The sequence below is a fragment of the Cetorhinus maximus genome, chromosome 29 (genome assembly GCF_964194155.1).
Source record: "Cetorhinus maximus chromosome 29, sCetMax3.hap1.1, whole genome shotgun sequence".
In the NCBI taxonomy this organism is placed as follows: Eukaryota; Metazoa; Chordata; class Chondrichthyes; order Lamniformes; family Cetorhinidae; genus Cetorhinus; species Cetorhinus maximus.
The window spans coordinates 172,236-193,764 of record NC_135907.1 but is presented as its reverse complement, the minus strand read 5'-3'; the positions used below and the strand labels follow the sequence as shown (position 1 = coordinate 193,764).

The 21,529-nt window shown below is 45.7% G+C and overlaps 1 protein-coding gene across 2 annotated transcripts in view; it reads right to left on the bottom strand.

Annotated features, from left to right (window-relative positions):
- Positions 1-21,529, bottom strand: part of LOC144669533 (CD276 antigen-like) — a 63,829-nt gene that overhangs the window by 24,486 nt on the left and 17,814 nt on the right. For both annotated transcript variants that reach the window (XM_078532002.1, XM_078532003.1), the window contains exons 4-5: positions 14,352-14,410; positions 3,465-3,806 (exon numbers count right to left, since the gene is read on the bottom strand). In XM_078532002.1, coding sequence (XP_078388128.1) covers positions 3,465-3,806; positions 14,352-14,410 — 401 coding nt within the window. The remainder of the gene's footprint in view (positions 1-3,464; positions 3,807-14,351; positions 14,411-21,529) is intronic.

The following is a 21,529-nucleotide window of genomic DNA, read 5'->3' as shown; positions in this document are numbered from 1 at the left end:
CTGTCTTTTCCCCTCCCCCAGTCACCCATTTCCTTTCCCCCATCACAGTTGACCAGCCCCCCATCCCCCACCATCACCTGCCGCCTCCCCTCCGTGACCTACCACATTTGTGGCAATCCTTTTCCTTCAGGGATGTCCAGGTGAATGTGCACATTCCCTTCCTTCCCTAAAACCCCACTCCCATCCACATTCACCTCCCCAACCTTCTCCTTCCCACCCCCAGGGTCTGTGTCTGCTTCCGTGTCCCCACCAACCACCCTCACCATCCCTTCTACCACTACCGTCGAACCCTCACCCTCCCACCCTCCCGCCTCACTCTGCCCTTGGTCATTCTCACCATTCCCTCATACCATCCTCAGTTCACTCCCCTGGAGGCAGCCATGGTCTCATCGGAGCCCTCGCTTGCAGGTTCACCTGGATATCCCCTCCTTTGGACCCCTCCCCCCCTTGGAGCCCCTTCCCCTCTCCGGACCCCTTCCCCCCCTTGGAGCCCCTTCCTTCCCTGGACTCTCCACCCCACCCTCCCCCAACCCTTGGTTCTCGCTGCCGGATTCCACCTCCGTTAGTCCTTTTCCCTTCCTGACTCCTTCAGACACCCTTACTCCTTCTGCCACCCTTAGTCCTGCCCCCTTCCTGATTCTATCATCCACCCTTAGTCCTTTCCCTTTCCTGACTCCTTCAGACACCCTTACTTCTTCCTCCACCTTTAGTTTTCCCCTCTTCCCGACTCCTTCTTCCAGCCTTACTCCCTCCCTTCTCTGCGCTCCTTCCTCCTCCCGGACTCCCTGTCCTCCTTCCTCACCCCCCCCTCCCACCGGATTCCCTTCCCTCTCCAAAATCCTTCCTCCCCCCAGACAACCCCCTGGGATTGTGGGATTGTTTTATGAGGAGAGATTGAGGAAACTGGGCCTGCATTCTCTAGTTTTGACGGATAAGAGGTGACCTCATTGAAAATTAGAAAATTTTAAGAGGGTAGCTGTGGATAGGATGTTTCCCCCTGGCTGGTGAGTCTAGAACCAGGGGACATAATCTCAGGATAAGGGGCAGTCCATTTAAGACTGAGATGAGGAGGAATTTCTTCACTCAGAGAGTGGTGAATTTTTGCATTCTCTATCCCAGAGGGCTGTGGAAGCTCAATCATTGAGCATGTTCAAGACAGAAATCGACAGATTTCTGGATACTCATGACATCAAGTGGCATGGGGATAATGGAGAAAAATGGTGTAGTGTAGATGGTCAGCCAGGATCTGTTTGGATGGCAGAGCAGGCTCGATGGGCTGAATAACCTGCTCCCGCTCCTATGTTTCTAAATTGAATTTAAGACATTACAGACATTGTCAGCAGAGCTGGGTGGGACATCCTGACTTTGCATTCCCATCCCAGAATTCCCATCCCAGAATTCCAAACCCAAGTGTTACGTGTCCAACCTCCAAGTTTTCCAATTGATTCCTTCTTTTTGCACTATCCATTTATTTATACAAACCAGACAGAGCCTAAACCATAGCATGTTCCCCAGAGAATTGTGACCCCAATATAATCCACTTCATGCCTTTCGCCTGACATTAGTGAGGCCTGATAATCAGAAGTCAAGAATGAGAGCAAGTGACCTGCTGATACCAGTCGCTCGAAGCAGTCACCGGTGTAAAGTTGGCAATCGAGGGGAATGAAGTTTACGGAAATCACTCAGAGGTGAGAATGCCACCATCAAACCATGGCTGGTACAGCCTTCTTTTTAAAAATCATTCGCTGGCATGGGCAGGATTTATTATCCATCCCTAATTGTCCTTGAGACGGGAGTGGTGAGTTCCTTCCTGACAACTGAGTGGCTTGCTAGGCCATTTCAAAGGCCAATCAAGAGTTAACCACATGGCTGTGGGTCTGGAGTCACATGTAGGCCAGACCAGGTAAGGATGGCAGATTTCCTTCCCTAAAAGACATTAGTGAACCAGATTGGGCTTTAATGACAATCCAGTAGTTTCATGGTCACCATTAATGATGCTAGCTATTTAATTCCAGATTAGTTTCATTAACTGAATTTAAAATCCCCAGCTGCTGTGGTGAGATTTGAACTCAAAGCTCCAGATCATTAGTCCAGCTTCTGAATTACTAGTCCACTAACATAACCACTGTGCTACTATTCTCAACGTGACTAACTGAAGGTAACAGGGAAAACTGCAAATGCAGTCAGATGCTTCATGAGTATCACCTATAACTCAATGGTAATGCCTTCAGCTCTGAGCCTGAAGACTGTGGGTTCAAATTCCACCCCTGAGACTTCAGCACAAAATCCAGGCTGACACTTCAAAGCAGAATTGAGGGAGTGCTGCACTGTTGGACATGCCATCTTTCAGATGGCACATCAAGCCAAGGCCCCATCTGCCCTCTTAGGTGGGCATAAAAGATCCCATGGCTACTGTTTCAAAGGAAACTAGGTGAGTTCTTCCCAGAGGCCTGGTCAATTTTTATCCCTAAACCAACACAACCAAAAAAAAATTCTCTGTTCATTATCTGATTGCTGTTTATGGGATTTTGCAGTGTGTACATTGACTGCAGTGTTTCCTACATTTACAACAGAGACATTAAACTTTATTAATAGAGTACAACAACAGGGAAGTTAGAAAACATTGGTTAGGCCTCAGCAGGAGTATTGTGATCAACTTTAGCATAAGGCCTTAGAGAGGGTTAGGAAGAGATTTACTAGAATGGTATCAGGGATAAGGGACTTTCAGTTATGTGGAGAGACTGGAGAAATTGGGGGTTGTTCTCCTCAGAGCAGAGAAGCTAAAGAGGAGATTTGATGGCAGTATTCAAAATCATGAAGGGTTTTGAGGGAGTAGATAGGGATAAATTGTTGCCAGTGGCAAAAGGAGACACAATTTTAAAGTGACTGGGAGAACCAGAGGTGATATGAGGATTTATTTTTAAAACACAGCAAGTTGTTTGGACCTGAAATACATTGCCTGAAAGGGTGGTGGAAACACATTCAATAGCAACATCCAAAAGACAGCTTTACCAGATGAGCGCCGGATGAACAAATGGCTTTTCTTTCCCAGAGGAAATTATTAGAACATCCATTTGAGCTTTAAGTGTATTTTAACACAAGTTGTATCAAATGGATAATTCACAATGTGCAATAAATGCCAGACAATACTCCCAGAATGAAAGTTAAAAGAAACATTTGCTCAAGGGGCTGAATGACCTCCTTAACACACTGTAGATCAGTAAACAGACCTGAGGTTCTGGGCTACACTAACCTCAGTACCACAGTGTGCTGTGCATGATACACATGAACTATCAAGAGACCGTGTCAGTTGCAACTATTAAACAGAACGTAGAAAACTTTCAACCCATTTCTTAAGTAAGCTCACTCGTGCACAAAACAGAGAAACCTCCATACCCACTTGTCCTTTCCCCTGTTACAACAGCAAAGTTAAAAACAAGGGGATGGAGAAAGTGAAACGTTACCTGCTACCTGCAATGTGACCGGAATAGTTAGAACCACGTTGTACTCTGTCGGCTGTTTCATCTGAATTATACAAGTGTATTCAGCATCGTCACTCACTTGGAGATCAGACAGGAGGAGGGAAAAGTTGCCTTGTTGGAATTCCTTTGTAAAAAGTTTGGCTCTGTTGCTGTAATTCTGGTTAGCATGTTCTTGCCCTGAGTAGAAGGCATGGACGAACTGGCCAACCCTCTGCCAGTACACACGGATCTCATCATTAGCATGTTTTCCCACAGTGCTATCGACACAAGACAGGAGGGCACTTTCTCCAACAATTCCTGAGACTGCAAGGGTAGTCAAGGGAACTAGGGAATAAAAATAAAGGATACATGAAGGTGCTGTTTGCAGATGATCTGAAATGGAATAAACAATGAGGAGAATAGTAACAGGCTGATAAAGAGGAGGCATTAGAGAGGCTGACTGCGCTTCAAGCTGATAAGTCACCAGGACCAGCTGGAACGCAGCAGAGAATACTGTTACAAAGAGGCAGATGATGTGTACCAAGCGGATCAAATCCATGAGGGAAACTTGATCACGCGGTCACAATGATTTTGCAATTTGTATTTTATTTCGAGATGCGTGCCCTGAATACAGTAGTAATGTCCACCAAGACTCTAGAGATTTTTACAAAACTAAATTAAACATTTATTAACAAAAGAAAAGATTTCAAGCACATACATAGGTCTACAAATGACAACTATAATAACTCCCAAAACCCCTAATTAATTTGGCTTCCAGTTACACCCCATTAAGGTAACGGTAAAAAATAGATTTGAACAGATCCAGGCAAGTCAAACACAATACCCTGGACAGTAGAATTCAAAGTGGCTTTTCCCAGCTTCAGTTTCTGTAGACAGATGCTTAATGCACAACTACTGGAGACTTTTCACACTTGTGTTAGATCTTACAATGCCTTCTCTGACACACAGCCTCATTTCCCTTTATACATGTTTCTCTCTTTTAATGCGAATTCCATTGTTCCCATATGTCTTTGTAACTTTACTTTTTCATAATATAAATCTAATCATGGTGCTAATGTTGTCAGTAAACTTTGGGAAAAATAAACACACTGCTTAGCCTAGCTCCTCTAGCCAGGTGTAACATCCTACCATCTCCTTGAAATTCAAACTACCCTGATTTATCTAAAAATGCAAATTCATCTCACTTCACCTTCTAAAACTTCAGCCACGTTTACGTAATTAGCATTTCAAACCTAGCTTCTTTTAATGTGCCTTTGCAAAGAAGGTCTGGAGGGAGATGCAGTGGTTTCTGTCGAGGTTCATCCCGAGCAGTTCTGTGACACAGGACTCTGTGCTCTATGGGCTGTTCCCAGGGACACACACCGAGACAAACATCAACTGCAGCTGGAGGATCATCAACTCGGTGAAAGACGCGCTTTGGTCTGCCCGAAACTTGTTGGTCTTCCAGTGCAAAGAGTTGTCCCCGACCTAGTGTTGCAGACTGTCACATTCCAAGATCCAGGACTACGTGCTGAGGGACACACTAAAGCTTGGGGCAGCCACCTGTGATATGCAATGGGGAAGGGTCGCTGTCTAAGACCTTTCAGCCATAGTGCACCGAGGGACTGGGAAAGGTATAGACCCCTCGGCCTGAAAGACTCACATTGAATGTATGCAGTGAATATTACATGTATCACAATTGTATTGAAGCACCTCAGAGTGCAACATGATTTATGTCGATAACTTAAATACCATTGCACTGTCTGACTGCCTGTAATGAGCATGTTGAAATGTCTGTAATGTTCATTGATCGTATTGAAGTGCCGCAGGGTGCGACATGATCTATTTGAAAAACTTGACTATGATTGCACTTTTTGCGATGGCCATTTTGAAATGTTTTGTAATGTTCTTTCAGATATTTTATGAAAAAAGTATATTTTTGCAAAAAAAATAGTCACGGAAATTGTGGAGGCACTGGCCATAATCTTCCAATCCTCCTTAGATATAGCGCTATCCTCTGGTGGTGACAGGAACTAGAGAATTGTCAGTGTTACACCCTTGTTCAAAAAAGGTGTAAGGATAAACCCAGCAACTACAAACCAGTTTAACCTCGGTGGTAAGAAAGCTTTTAGAAACGATAACCCGGGGCAAAATCACTTGGACAAGTGTGAATTAAGGAAAGTCAGCATGAATTGTTAAAGGCAAATCAGGTTTAAGTAACTTGATGGAGCATTTTGAGGAGGTAACAGAGAAGGCAATGCGATTGAGGATCCGAACGTGGATTTCCAAAAGTCATTTGATAGGTGTCACTTAATAGACTTGGCAGGAGACTTGAAGCCCATGGTATAAAAGGAACAGTGGCAGCATGGATACAAAGTTTGCTGAATGACAGGAGGAAAGTATATGGTGGGATTCCCCATGGTTCACCACAGGAACCACTACTTTTCTTGATATATGTTAATCTAGGTTTGGGTGCAGAGGGCAATTTCAAAATTGGCAGATGGCACAAAACTTGGAAGTACTGTGAACCGTGAGGAGGATAGTGATAGACTTCAAGAGTATGTAGACAGGCTAGTGGAACAGGTGGACATGTAGCAGATTAGATTTAAAGCAGGAAAGTTTGCAATTATACATTTTGATCAGAAGAACAAAGAGGCAATATAAAATAAGGAGTACAATTATAAATGGGGCACAGTAACAGAGATTTGGGGGAATATATGCACAAATTGTTGAAGATGGCAGAGCAGGTTGAGAAAGTGGTTAAAAAGGCACATGGGTTCCTGGGCTTTACTAATGGAGACATAGGATGGGATTTTCCAGTCCAAATTCCTGCCCAAACTCAATGGATTTTTGGCTACTCTCCAAACTTTCCGGTCCTACCCAAACCAATTCCTGCCATGAGCAGGACCAGAAATCCTGGCCATTGGCTCTCCATCATGGCAAAATGGGCAAAGTTTCGAAGTCCCGCCCCCGAACCTGGCAGCACACCTGGTATCTTCGCGGGATCAGAACCAAAGTCAGGCCGAGGTTCGCACAACTGGCCTTTCAAATCACCAGCTGCCCATCCACCGAAGTGGGATTTTGGCAGGCCAGGAGTGTGAAATCCAGAGTGTGCTGCTGAATGGGCCAGGTAAGAGGAGGTCTCAACATGATGGATTCATTTAGATAGCTAGAGTACCCCTTTGGAGAGGGTCCTGGAACATCTTTGAGAGAGGTAAGGTACCCTTTGAGGTTGTTAAAAGTGAACATGATTATGCACCTTTTAGTGCACAAACTCATTGGAACTCTCTAGCTGTCATAGAACTGTCCGGCTGTCAAGAAACTTAAAGATCTGTCCAGCTGTCAAATCTGTCCAGGAAGTGTCAAAGCTGTAAAGGAACTGCCCAATGATACTAGGTGAGTTGGCATGGAGGGGGTAAGGGCAAAGGGTGGTGGGTGGGACATGGATTGGCATGAGTTGGCACAAAGTTGGCATAGGTGCTATGGGGCAATGGGGATGGGTAAAGTAGCACTAAGTTGGCATAGGGAGTACGGGGCAATGAGGGGTGGTTAGAGGGGCATGACCTGGCCATGGGAGGTGGGTGAGGGCATGGGTTGGTCTAGTTTAGCATGGTTGGGGCATAGGGAGTGTTTGCGGTGCTGAGGACTAGAGGGATGTTTTTTGTTCTACTACTATTTTTTATTTATTCAAGCACAGTGCCAGAGCATAGAGGTAGGTCTTGCACCTAGCCCACCTCTGCACCAGGCAACCTGTGCATCCATTCTGGGGTCACCCGCCCTGACTCATTTTTCAGCCCATCTCCCACCCTCCCCACAACTGAAAATCCGACTCGTGGGCGGCCATTTTTAAAGGTCAGGTTCGCCGGGTCGGGAAATTTCCCAACTCCAAAAACCTGAGCCATGGATGGAAATCTGGGACAGGGAGTACAAAAGCAAGGAGGTTATGATAAATGGGCCAGAAAATGGCAGATGGAATTTAATGCGGAAAAGTGTGAGGTGTTACATTTTGGAAGGTCAAACCGAGGTAGGGACATACACAGTAAATGGTAGGGCACTGAGGAGTGCGGAGGAACAAAGGGATCTGGGACTTCAGATACATAATTCCCTGAAAGTGGCGTCACAGGTAGACAAGGTTGTAAAGAAAGCTTTTGGCATACTGGCCTTCATAAATCAAAGTATTGAGTATAGGAGTTGGGATGTTATGGTGAGGTTGTATAAGACATTGGTGAGGCCAACTTTGGAGTATTATGTGCAGTTCTGGTCGCCTAACTACAGGAAGGATATCAGTAAGATTGAGAGAGTGCAGAGAATATTTACTAGGATGTTGCCGGGTCTTAAGGAGTTGAGTTACAGGGAAAGATTAAACAGGTTAGGACTTTATTCCTTGGAGCGTAGAAGAATGAGGGAAGATATGATAGAAGTTTACAAAATTATGAGGGGTATAGACAGAGTAAATGTGAGTAAGCTCTTTCCACTTAGATTAGGAGAAATAAACACGAGAGGACATAGCTTTTGGGTGAAAGGGGAAAGGTTTAGGGGGAACTTCTTCACTCAGAGAGTGGTGAGAGTGTGGAACGAGCTACCATCTGACGTGGTAAATGCGGGCTCACTCTTAAGTTTTAAGAATAAATTAGATAGATACATGGATGGGAGAGGTCTGGAGCGTTATGGACTAGGTGCAGGTTAATGGGACTAGCGGAATAATATTTCGGCACAGACTAGAAGGGCCGAATAGCCTGTTTTCTGTGCTGTAGTGTTCTATGGTTCTATGGATAAACCTTTATAAAGTCTCAACTGGAGTATGATATCCAATTCTGGGCAGCGCACATTAGGAAGGATATCAAGAGTTTACAGAGTGGGCAGAAAGATTTACCAGAACGGTTCCAGGGATGAGGGACTTCAGTTATGTGGATAGATTGGAGAAGCGGGAACTGTTCACCTTGGAGAAAAGAAGGTTGAGAGGAGATCTGATATAGGAATTCAAAATCATGGGGATCTATTTAGAGTCAGTAGAAAGAAATTGTTTCCAGTGGTAGAACAATTAAGAACAAACAATGACACAAGGAAAACCATTTTTGCACAGCAAGCATTAGGATCTGCAATGCATGGCCTGAGAGTGTGGTGAAGACAGGGTCAATTGAGTGGTTAGGATCTGGAATGCGCTGCCTGAGAGTGTGGTGGAGACAGGGTCAATCGAGTGGTTAGGATCTGGAATGCACTGTCCGAGAGTGTGGCGGAGACAGGGTCAATCGTGTGGTTAGGATCTGGAATGCACTGTCTGAGAGTGTGGTGGAGACAAGGTCAATTGAGCTGTTAGGATCTGGAATGCACTGTCTGACCCTGTCTCTGCCACGCTCTCAATTGAGTGGTTAGATTCAGGAGTGCACTGCCTGAGAGTGTGGCAGAGACAGGGCCAGTCGAGTGGTTAGGATCTGGAATGCACTGTCCAAGAGTGTGGTGGAGGCAGGGGCAATCGAGTGGTTAGGATCTGGAATGCACTGTCTGAGAGTGTGGTGGAGACAGGGTCAATCGAGTGGTTAGGATCTGGAATGCACTGTCCAAGAGTGTGGTGGAGGCAGGGGCAATCGAGTGGTTAGGATCTGGAATGCATTGTCTGAGAGTGTGGTGGAGACAGAGTCAATCGAGTGGTTAGGATCTGGAATGCACTGTCTGAGAGTGTGGTGGAGACAGGGTCAATCGAGTGGTTAGGATCTGGAATGCACTGTCTGAGAGCGTGGCGGAGACAGGGTCAATCGAGTGGTTAGGTTCAGGAGTGCACTGCTTGAGAGTGTGGCAGAGGCAGGTTCAATCGAGCTGTTAGGATCTGGAATGCACTGTCTGACCCTGTCTCCGCCACGCTCTCAATTGAGTGGTTAGATTCAGGAGTGCACTGCCTGAGAGTGTGGCAGAGACAGGGTCAATCGAGTGGTTAGGATCTGGAATGCACTGTCTGAGAGTGTGGCAGAGACAGGGTCAATCGAGTGGTTAGGATCTGGTGTGCACTGTCTGAGAGTGTGGTGGAGACAGGGTCAATCGAGCTGTTAGGATCTGGAATGCACTGTCTGAGAGCGTGGCGGAGACAGGGTCAATCGAGTGGTTAGGTTCAGGAGTGCACTGTCTGAGAGTGTGGTGGAGACAGGGTCAATCGAGCTGTTAGGATCTGGAATGCACTGTCTGACCCTGTCTCCGCCACGCTCTCAATCGAATGGTTAGGTTCAGGAGTGCACTGCCTAAGAGTGTGGCAGAGACAGGACCAGTCGAGTGGTTAGGATCTGGAATGCACTGTCCAAGAGTGTGGTGGAGGCAGGGTCAATCGAGTGGTTAGGATCTGGAATGCACTGTCCGAGAGTGTGGTGGAGACAGGGTCAATCGAGCTGTTAGGATCTGAAATGCTCTGTCTGAGAGTGTGGTGGAGACAGGGTCAATCGAGTGGTTAGGATCTTGAATGCACTGTCTGAGAGTGTGGTGGAGACAGGGTCAATCGAGTGGTTAGGATCTGGAATGCACTGTCCGAGACTGTGGTGAAGGCAGGGGCAATCGAGCTGTTAGGATCTGGAATGCTCTGTCTGAGAGTGTGGTGGAGACAGGGTCAATCGAGTGGTTAGGATCTTGAATGCACTGTCCGAGAGTGTGGTGGAAACAGGGTCAATCGAGTGGTTAGGATCTGGAATGCACTGTCCGAGAGTGTGGTGGAGACAGGGTCAATCGAGTGGTTAGGATCTTGAATGCACTGTCTGAGAGTGTGGTGGAGATAGGGTCAATTGAGTGGTTAGGATCTTGAATGCACTGTCTGAGAGTGTGGTGGAGACGGGGTCAATCGAGTGGCTAGGATCTGGAATGCACTGTCCGAGAGTGTGGTGGAGACAGGGTCAATCGAGTGGTTAAATCTGGAATGCACTGCCTGAGAGTGTGGTGGAGACAGGGTAAATCGAGTGGTTAAATCTGGAATGTACTGTCTGAGAGTGTGGTGGAGACAGGGTAAATCGAGTGGTTAAATCTGGAATGCACTGTCCGAGTGTGTGGTGGAGACAGGGTCAATCGAGTGGTTAGGATCTGGAATGCACTGTCCGAGACGGTGGTGAAGGCAGGGTCAATCGAGCTGTTAGGATCTGGAATGCTCTGTCTGAGAGTGTGATGGAGACAGGGTCAATCGAGTGGTTAGAATCTTGAATGCACTGTCCGATAGTGTGGTGGAGACAGGGTCAATCGAGTGGTTAGGATCTTGAATGCACTGTCTGAGAGTGTGGTGGAGACGGGGTCAATCGAGTGGCTAGGATCTGGAATGCACTGCCTGAGAGTGTGGTGGAGACAGGGTAAATCGAGTGGTTAAATCTGGAATGCACTGTCCGAGAGTGTGGTGGAGACAGGGTCAATCGAGTGGTTAGGATCTGGAATGCACTGTCCGAGTGTGTGGTGGAGGCAGGGTCAATCGAGTGGTTAGGATCTGGAATGCACTGTCTGTGAGTGTGGTGGAGACAGGGTCAATCGAGTGGTTAGGATCTGGAATGCACTGTCCGAGAGTGTGGTGGAGACAGCGTCAATCGAGCTGTTAGGATCTGGAATGCACTGTCCGAGACTGTGGTGAAGGCAGGGTCAATCGAGCTGTTAGGATCTGGAATGCTCTGTCTGAGAGTGTGGTGGAGACAGGGTCAATCGAGTGGTTAGGATCTTGAATGCACTGTCCGAGAGTATGGTGGAGACAGGGTCAATCGAGTGGTTAGGATCTGGAATGCACTGTCTGAGTGTGTGGTGGAGGCAGGGTCAATTGAGTGGTTAGGATCTGGAAAGCGCTGTCTGAGATTGTGGTGGAGACAGGGTCAATCGAGTAGTTATGATCTGGAATGCACTGCCTGAGAGTGTGGTGAAGACAGGGTCAATCGAGTGGTTAGGATCTGGAATGCGCTGTCTGAGAGTGTGGTGGAGACAGGGTCAATCGAGTGGTTAGGATCTGGAATGCACTGTCTGAGAGTGTGGTGGAGACAGGGTCAATCGAGTGGTTAGGATCTGGAATGCACTGTCTGAGAGTGTGGTGGAGACAGGGTCAATCGAGTGGTTAGGATCTGGAATGCGCTGTCTGAGAGTGTGGTGGAGACAGGGTCAATCGAGTGGTTAGGATCTGGAATGCACTGTCTGAGAGTGTGGTGGAGACAGTGTCAATTGTGGTTTTTAATAGGGAATTGGATAAGCACTGAAAAGAGAAAATGTGCAGAGCTATGGGGAGAGGATGGGAGAGTGAGACTAGTGTCGATCCTCTCGCAGTTGGCTCCCACAGGCAGATGAGCGGAATGGCCTCCTTCTGTCCTGTAAGCATTCTATGAATCTATGAAATGACCTCGCAGGCCACTCAGTTGATTTAAGAAGTAAGCACATCGCGAGCTTCTCAAGGACAATTCCAAAGGGCAATAAGTGCTGGCTTTGCTGAGCGACACTCACATCCTGGGAATGAATTGAAAGTATGATCACAGAAAGAAGAGCTGCACATGTGCCTGATGATGTTGAGTCATGGAAGGAAATTGAAAGGATTTGGCTTTCTTTAGCACTCTTCAGGATCTTGGGACGTCCCAGAGTGTTTTGCAGCCAATAAAGGGGCCCTCTTCTTGTAGAAGTGTAAGCACAGTTGTAATGTAGGAAGCGGAGAAACCAATTTGCACACAGCAAGCTCCCACAAACAACAATCAGTTTTAGGAGGGATCCCTTCCCCTCTTTGATTGGAACAGAGCTGTGGGGGCTTATCGTCTACCTGAGAGGGCAGGGTTTCATTTAAAAGCTGGCACCTCAGACAGTGCAGCACTCCCTCAGTGCTGCACTGTAGTGTCAGCCGAGATTATTTGCCTAGATCCCTGGAGTGAGGCCACATACAAGGACGCTATCTACTGAATCACATCACTGTCCAATCACGCTGCTTCTGCCTGAAAATGGGTTTAGTGGCCCCATGAAGTCAGAAAAACCAGGTAAAAAAAAGCAGTTCTTCAAGGATTAGCAATTAATTTTTTAAATTTTGGTGAGTTTATCTTGATGTTGCTATTAGTCATGAAAGCCAACAGCAAAACAGTAATTCATGGAAGAAAAATCCACCAAAAGCAGTTGGTAAAATGCTCTGCAATTCCTTTAAAAAGGTACAAGGGGAGCAAATCAGCGGAGGCATTAGTGGAGTACAGAAAGTGCAGGGTGGAGCTTAAGAAAGCAATTAGGAGAGCAAATAGGGGATATGAGAAAGCTCTGGTTGGTAAAAGTAGGGAAAATCCCAAGATATTCTATAAGTATATCAATGGGAAGAGGATAACCAGGGAAAGAGTAGGGCCCATTAGGGACCAAGGGGGCAATCTATGGGTGGAGCCAGAGGACATCGGTAGAGTGTTGAATGAATACTTCACATCCGTCTTCACCCAAGAGAATGAGGATGAAGGTATGGAACTCGGGGAGAGAGACTGCGAGGTTCTTGAGCAAATTGATATAGGGAGTGACAAGGTATTGGAGGTATTGGCAGGCTTAAAAGTGGACAAATCTCCAGGTCTGGATGATTTGTGTCCCAGACTGCTGAGGGAGGCAAGGGAGGAGATCGCAGGGGCTCTGACCCAAATTTTTAATTCCCCTCTGGCCATGGGGGGGGGTGCCAGAGGACTGGAGAACAGCTAATGTGGTTCTGCTGTTTAAGAAGGGTTGTAGAGATAAGCCAGGGAACTACAGGCCAGTGAGTCTCACATCGGTGGTAGGGAAACTATTGGAGAAAATTCTGAAGGAGAGTTTCTATCTCCACTTGGAGAGGCAAGGTTTGATCAGGGATAGTCAGCATGGCTTTGTCAGAGGGAAGTTATGCCTAACAAATTTGATTGAATTTTTTGAGGAGGTGACCAGGTGTGTAGATGAGGGTAGTGCAGTTGATGTAGTTTATATGGATTTCAGCAAAGCCTTTGACAAGGTCCCACATGGGAGACTTATAAAGAAGACAAATGCACATGGGATACAGGGTAATTTGATAAGGTGGATTCAAAATTGGCTTAGTTGTAGGAGACAGAGGGTGATGACAGAAGGATGCTTTAGTGACTGGAAGCCAGTGTCCAGTGGCGTACCACAGGGATCTGTGTTGGGTCCCCTATTATTCGTCATTTATATAAACGACATAGATGACTATGTGGGGGGTAGGATTAGTAAGTTTGCGGATGACACAAAGATTGGCTGGGTGGTTAACAGTGAGGTTGAGTGTTTTGGGCTACAAGAAGATATAGACGGGATGGTCAAATGGGCAGATAAGTGGCAGATGGAATTTAACCTTGAAAAGTGTGCGGTGATACACTTTGGAAGGAGTAATTTGACAAGGAAGTGTTCCATGAACACAAAAGGAAGTTCTGAGGAACAAAGGGACCTTGGTGTGTGTGTCCACAGATCTCTGAAGGCAGAGGGGCATGTTAGTGGGGTGGTGAAAAAGGCATGTGGGACACTTGCCTCTGTCAATCGAGGCATCGATTACAAAAGTAGGGAGATCATGTTGGAGTTGTATAGAACCTTAGTGAGGCCACAGCTTCTAATTCATATGTTCTTATTGTATAGTTGCTTTAAACATGGGCGGGTTTGTAGCGGTGATGCAACAATGAGCCTAATGATTCCGCTCCCCCGCCTTCCCGTCTTACCCAACCTGCTTATTAGGAGCTGAAACTGTTGCTTAACACTTATAGGTTGAGATCCAGAGCTTACCCAGGCACACTTCCAACCATCTAGTAATTGATCGAGGCCTGGGTGAGATTGTTTATTGACAGCTTGGAGAAAGATGTAGCTTGTATTGCAGGAGGTCAAAAAAGATGAAGGTGAATTGCACCCATTGATCATCCTTGAAATATAGGCAACATGAAGGGCCTTTGTGTTAGTCACTAAGAAATGGACATTTATATTTACCTGCTCCCCAACACAAAAGTAATCCACATTCAAACAGCCCAGGCACCAGTCTGGTTCCCCTAAGACAAAGTGAAAGGAACTGTTAGTTCAAAACTTTTGAAATGTTATTGACAATGCATTGAGACAAAAATGAAGCATTTTTCTCGGAGGTTTGGTGCTGTAATGTCACCGTTTACAAGAGCCCTGAATTCCCTTTGGCGTTTTGCCATCGTAACTTCAGTGGAAAAGCAGTGTTTACATATTTAAAACTGGGTTTGTTACATTGCAGCAGAAAGCCCAAGGAAGTGTTCAGGCACAAGCATTAAAAATTAACCAGGAACAGAAATCACACTCCAGTTTGACTTGAGGAGACGTTGGAGAAACTCGGATTGTTCTCACTAGAGTGTCGGAGATTGAGGGGAGACTTGATAGAAGTTTACAAAATTATGAGTGGCATGGACAGAGTAGATAGTCAGAAGCTTTTTCCCAGGGTGGAAGAGTCAATTATTAGGGGACATAGATTTAAGGTGAGAGGAGAAAACTTTAGAGGAGATGTGCGGGGCAAGTTTTTTACGCAGAGGGTAGTGAGTGTCTGGAATTTGCTGCCAGAGGAGGTGGTGGAAGCCAGTACGATAGTGGTGTTTAAGAGGCAGCTTGACAAATACATGAATAGGATGGGAATAGAGGGATACGGACCCCGGAAGTGCAAAATGTTTTAGTTTGACAGGCAATATGATCGGTGCAGGCTTGGAGGGCCAAAGGGCCTGTTCCTGTGCTGTACTTTTCTTTGTTCTTTGTTCTTAATGCATTGCCGCAGCAAGTTGGTTTGTTTGGGACTGACGGCTAATGCCACAAATTCAACTAAAAACATCTTTTAGGATTTGTTCAAATATATGTTTGATAGGCAGTTAGCTCCTGGGAAATTTTTTGTCTTATTTATCAACTGTCTTTTTCAATTATTCTTATGTAGCCTTTCGCAGTGAGATACTCAGACTAGGTAGCTTTGATGGTTGGCGAGAAGAGAATAAGGACAATTACCTAACATTACTTACAGCATTAGTCAGCACAGAGATTGAAAACTTGTTTTAAAAAATGTGGAGCTAGCACAGCTTGCCAGCTGCTACTAAATGCTATATATTCTGGTGTAAAAGTAACATTTTGGGACCATTTCTTTCAGCCAAAGGTAATGCGGTCGACTTTTACACGGTGATGTTTTCGCAGGATTGACACTTGTGCTTGATCTGGGCCCAATTAAAATCCAAAAAATACTGCAACGAACTGTGGTAATTCAAGATGAACTTAAATAATTACCAGTAAGTAATTAATAATCACAACACGGTTTGTCATTCATAATCTCATCAGCTTAATAATTTGAATAAATAATATTAAAATTTAAACCCAGGCTACTTTAAACATTTATTTTATTTACTCACAGAACATGGGTGTTGCTGGCTAGGCAGCACTTATGATTCAGCATTCAATACGATGATGACTGGCGATTGTTGTATATTTGTTACATTTTTTTTTAAATACAGGGCATTGGTGAGACTGCACCTCGAATACTGTGTACAGTTTTGGTCTCCTTATTTAAGGAAGGATGTAAAGGAGGCAGTTCAGAGGAGGTTTACTAGATTGGTACCTGGAATGAGTGGGTTGTCTTATGAGAAAAGGTTGTACAGACTGGGCTTGTTTCCATTGGAGTTTAGAAGAGTGAGGGGTGACTTGACTGAAGTATATAAGATCCTGAACGGTATCGACAAGATGGATGTGGAAAGGACATTTCCTCTTGTGGGTGAGTCCAGAACTAGGGGGCACTGTTTTAAAATTAGGGGTCGCCGTTTTAGGATAGAGATGAGGAAAAATTTGTTCTCTCAGAGGGTTGTGTGACTTTGGAACTCTCTGCCTCAGAAGGCGGTGGAGGCGGAGTTATTGAATATTCTTAAGGTGAAGGTAGGTAGATTCTTGTTAGGCAAGGGAATCGAAGGTTATCAGGTGTAGATGGGAATGTGGAAAACGAAACACAAGAAGATCAGCCATGATCTTATTGAATAGCAGAGCAGGTTCAAGGGGCTGAACGGCCATCTCTGCTCCTATTTCGTATGTTCATATGTTTATCTAACTGCAGAATGATTACTGAGATATTGGTATGCCCAAACAATAGCTGGTTTATTTTATACAACTAAACCATGTACAACTATCCATGGCTAGGTGTTACACTGCTGAAGCCATGAACATTCTCCCTCCCGACTCCCTGTCATGTGTTCTCTTATATCATCATTATGGGAGATGCTATTTACACAGTCCCATACATTAACCCCTACAAACCCTAAGACTACAATCATTTACCAGTGTTCAGTTTTGTTAACGTTTATACATTAACAATGTGATTGAACCATTAACATCTCCAGGTTATACTTTAGCTCTGAAATTTATGGGTTTTGATCCCTGAGAAACTGGGGTTGACTTTTACACAAGGTGTATGAAAAATAACATTCTTTTAGGCCAAAAATCTGGGGTCGGTTTTTACATGATTTCAACTTTTACACAGGTATAAAATATAAATTATACAGAAAATGCTGGAAATATCAGCAGGTCATGCAGCACCTGTGGGGAGAGAAACAGCTAAATGTTCAGGTTGATGAATATCATCAGAGCTGGAAGATCACTTCACTCCTCCTGGAGATTTTTCCCCCACAATCTTGCACAGCCTGCTTCTACCCCCTTCCCAAGATCCACAAACAGGACTGTCCCTGTAGAACCAGCCGGTGGTGTTTAACCTGGGCAAAGGGGGCCTTGTCATCCACAGCCAAATCTGGTAGTGCCCCCATGCCCTAATCTCCAGGGATAGCCAATGGAATAAAGTTCCTAACTGACAGCAGGAACCCTGGCTGTTGGGGCTGCTCAACTCCCGCCACTGAACTTCATACTGTGGGACAGGTCTCCTGCCCCAGGAGCTGCTGACTGCAAGCCTTCCTACACTGAATCAGAGAGCAGCAAGAAGGTGGTGGAACCTCCACCCCACACCCTCCTGCCTGACCGCACGGCCTTGCCCCCCACCCCCACTCATCTCCAAATCCTCCTCTAGTGGGTGGGGGTTGGGTGGAGGTGGTGGGGGGGGAAAGGCCATGTGATCAGGCAGGAGGGTGTTCTCCCTGCTCTCTATCAGGTGGAATTTAATGCCATCCCGTGGCAGTTTTGGTGGCGGTGGGTGGGGGGCAAGGCTGTGGGGAGGGTGGGGAGGGTGGAGCATGTAATCGAGTGGGAGGGTGGCAGGTGTCACCATCCTGCCTTGACCCCGATGGTAAGAAGGTCTGCAGACAGCCATCCCACCCCACCGCCAATTGAGATCCATACTTCATTGCCTATTTAAGTGCCTCATCCTGCCTCCACTGGCAGTGGGCTCACTGTGTGGGGTGCATAACAAGCAAACCCATGCAGGGCTGCCTATGGCCTCCCAGTTAGAGTCCCTCATTCAGGGAACCAGCATCGTGGAAGCGGGAACCCACAGAGAGCAACACCCCTGCCCTTGCTGCCAACCCCCCCCATTCCCCATGTCTCCACTCCATGACCCCCCTCCAAACATTACTCACCTGTGGCCTGGAACCCAGCAGTGATCCTGGCCATTGGGTGGGTGTGTTACCGACAGCAACCACCACTCCGGCCGAACCCCTGCCCCACCACTACCCCGCCCCACCACCACCCACCCACCACCCCCACCACTACCCACCCCCCCACCACTACCCCCCACCCCCCCCACCAATACCCACCCCCCCACCTCTACCCACCCCCCACCTCTACCCACCACTACCCCCCACACCCCCCCATCACTACCCACCCCCCCACCCACACCACTACCACTACACCCCCCCCACCCCCAACCCCCCCACCCCACTTCCAACGCCGCCCCCCCCCCACACCACCCCCAATCCTCCCCACCCCACTCCTCTGCCATTTCCTGGTTCCCTATTATTATTGCCTCATTCTCTAAGTGGCCCACATTGACTTTGGCCTCTCTCTTCCTTTTTGTGTATTTAAAGAAGCTTTTACTGTCCGTTTTTTATATTACTTGCTAGTTTACCCTCAAAGTTTATTTTTTCCCTCTATTATTTTTTCATCATCTTCTGTTGCTTTTTAAAACTTTCCCAATCCTCTGTCTTATCACTAATCTTTGGCACATTGTATGTTTTTTTCTTTCACTTTGATACTATCCTTAACTTCCTTGGTTAAGCACTTGGTTGGTTTATCCCCTTCCTACAATCCCTCTTCCTCACTGGGATATATCTTTGTTGTGAGTCATGAACTATTTTCTTAAATGTCTGCCATTGTTCATCAATCACCTTTTCTGCTAAACTCTTTTCCCAGTCCAGTCCAGCCAAATCTGCCCTCATTCCTTTGTAATTACCCTTATTTAAATTTAAATTAAATTAAAGTTGTTTCCGGTCTATGTTTCTCACTCTCAAACTAAATGCTAAATTCCACCAGGTTATGGTCACTGTGTCCTAGGGGATCTTTTACTCTGAGATCATTTATTAAGCCTGCCTCATTATACATTACCAGATCCAAAATAGCCTGATCCCTGGTTGGATCCACAACATATTGTTCTGGGAAACTGTCCCGAATACACTCTGTGAATTCTTGCTCATGGCTGCCTCTGCCAATTTGCTTTTCCCAATCTACATGAAGATTAAAGTCACCCATGATTAATATGCTGCCTTTTTTACATGCCCTCATTATCTCCTGATTTATTCTCTGTCCTACAGCATAGCTACTGTTAGGGAACCCATAGTCTACTCCCACCAGTGTCTTCTTGTTATTTCTTACCTTCACTCATATGGATTCCACATCTTCTAATCCAAGATCATTTCCTGCAATCGTATTTATTCCATCTCATACTAACAAAGCCACCCCACCAGCCTTTCCTTCCTTTTAAAAAGACACATACCCCTGAATATTTAGTTCCCAGCTTTGATCTCCTTGTAACCACATCTCCATAATGGCTATAAGATCATACCCATTAACCTCTATTTGTGCCATTAATTCATTTATTTTGTTCTGAATGCTATGTGCATTTAAGTAAAGAGCCATTAATTTTGCCTTTTTACCATTTTTCCCCCTCTGACCCTATTTGCTGCTGTTTTTTAATGTTTGTACACTCTGTCCCTTCCTGTCACTCTCTGAGTATCATTACCTAAATAGCTGCCCTGCAATGCTGCCATATCCTTTTGCTTTGTAAGCCTACTTATCCCCTCTCCAGAACCCTCCCCCTTCTAGCAGTCTGTGTGTGTTAACTTGGCAGCACTCACAACTCTTTCATCCTGCGCCAGTCCTCTGTGCCAACATTATTCGAACCAGATTGGGCAACAAGGCACAACATGTGTGAGCACTGTATGGCAGAAATTTTATGCCCTAGAGGGAAAGGCAAAGAGAGAGAGCTAGGACCGGTGAAGCCTGTTGCAGTTGCACCTCCTTCAACTTAGTCTACTGCATTCACTGCTCCCAATGCGGTTTCCTCTACATTGGAGAGACCAAACGCAGACTGGGTGACCACTTTGCGGAACACCTTCGGTCTGTCCGCAAGCATTACCCAGACCTTCCTGTTGCTTGCCATTTCAACACTCCACCCTGCTCTCATGCCCACATGTCTGTCCTTGGCCTGCTGCATTGTTCCAGTGAAGCTCAATGCAAACTGGAGGAACAGCATCTCATCTTCCGACTACGCACTTTACAGCCTGCCAGACTTAACATTAGTTCAACAACTTCAGACCATGAACTCTCTCCTCCCTCTTGACTCTTTCCTTAATCCAATGTTTAATTATTTATTTATATATTTTATGATTTGTTCATTTTTTAAATCCCTTTCCTCAAACCCCCCTTCCCTCCCCCACAGGGCCATCTGTCTCTTGTTTCCATGTTGTGCTTTCACAGAGCGCTGAGCCTCGTTCTGCTATTAACACATTCCGCTGTCTTACCTTTATACCACTATCAGCACCTTCTTTAATCTTTACCACTCCCTTTGTCTTGTGTCCATGACATCTTTGTCAATCTCTCCTTAGCCCCCACCTATCCCTGACCTTCTATCTTGCTCCACCTGCTCCGACCCCTCTTAAACATTATAAACTCCATCACATTTCCACTTCTCTTCAGCTCATATGGACTCGAAACGTTAACTCTGTTTCTCTCTCCACAGATGCTGCCAGACCTGCTGAGTTTTTCCAGCATTTTCTGTTTTTATTTCAGATTTCCAGCATTTTACTTTTATATTTATGTAAAAGTAAAGGGCATTTCAATGCAAATGGCAGCTAAATAATATAAAAGTTGGAATAAATATCATTTTAGTGTGCTACATTCTGCTCTTATCTGTTGGTGAAACACAACGGGAGGATAAGAAAGAGATTGATAGATACAAAAAGAGGTCACTGGTTGACTGAATTTGTATGTTAACGCTCCTGTGAAGCAACTTGAAACCTTCTCATACATTCCAGGTGCTATTTAAAGTGCAGGTTGTGGCATTCCTCAACATGTTTGGCTAGGTTCCCCCTCCAAATATTCCACCACCCTAGGCTGGTCAATTCATCCAGAACGAATTCGGAGTTGAGATTCATCCGATACAACAAATGGCAAATTAACCCAGCAGATAAACAGCAAGTGGGGAATATTCCATCACACTCCCTGACTTGTGTCTTGTAGATTGTGGACAGGCTTTGGGGAGTCAGGAGGTGAGTTACGCTCAGCAGGATTCCCAGCCTTTGATCTGCTCTTGTAGCCACAGTAATTATATAGCTAATCCAGTTCAGCTTCTAGTCAATGATTATCCACAGAATGTTGATAAGTGGGGATTCAGCAAGGGTAATGCCATTGAACATCAAGAGGAGGCGCTTAGATTTCTTCTTGGAGATGGTCATTGCCTGGCACTTGTGTGGCATGAATGTTACTTGCCACTTATCAGCCCAAGTCTGGATATTGTCCAGGTCTTGCTGCATTTGGACACGGACTGCTTCAGTATCTGATGTCATGAAGCTATTAATGTACATAATATTGAAAAATATTTTTCTTTTAAAATACAGGTTTAGCCTGTGGGTGTGTCTTAATTGGATTAAAGTCTGGGTACTTTGATGTGTACTAGTTTTGATTTGTAAGAGGGATAGAGTGCATTACATTTTTTAAATAGAGCATTTAAGAAGTGGGATGAATACTGGCAT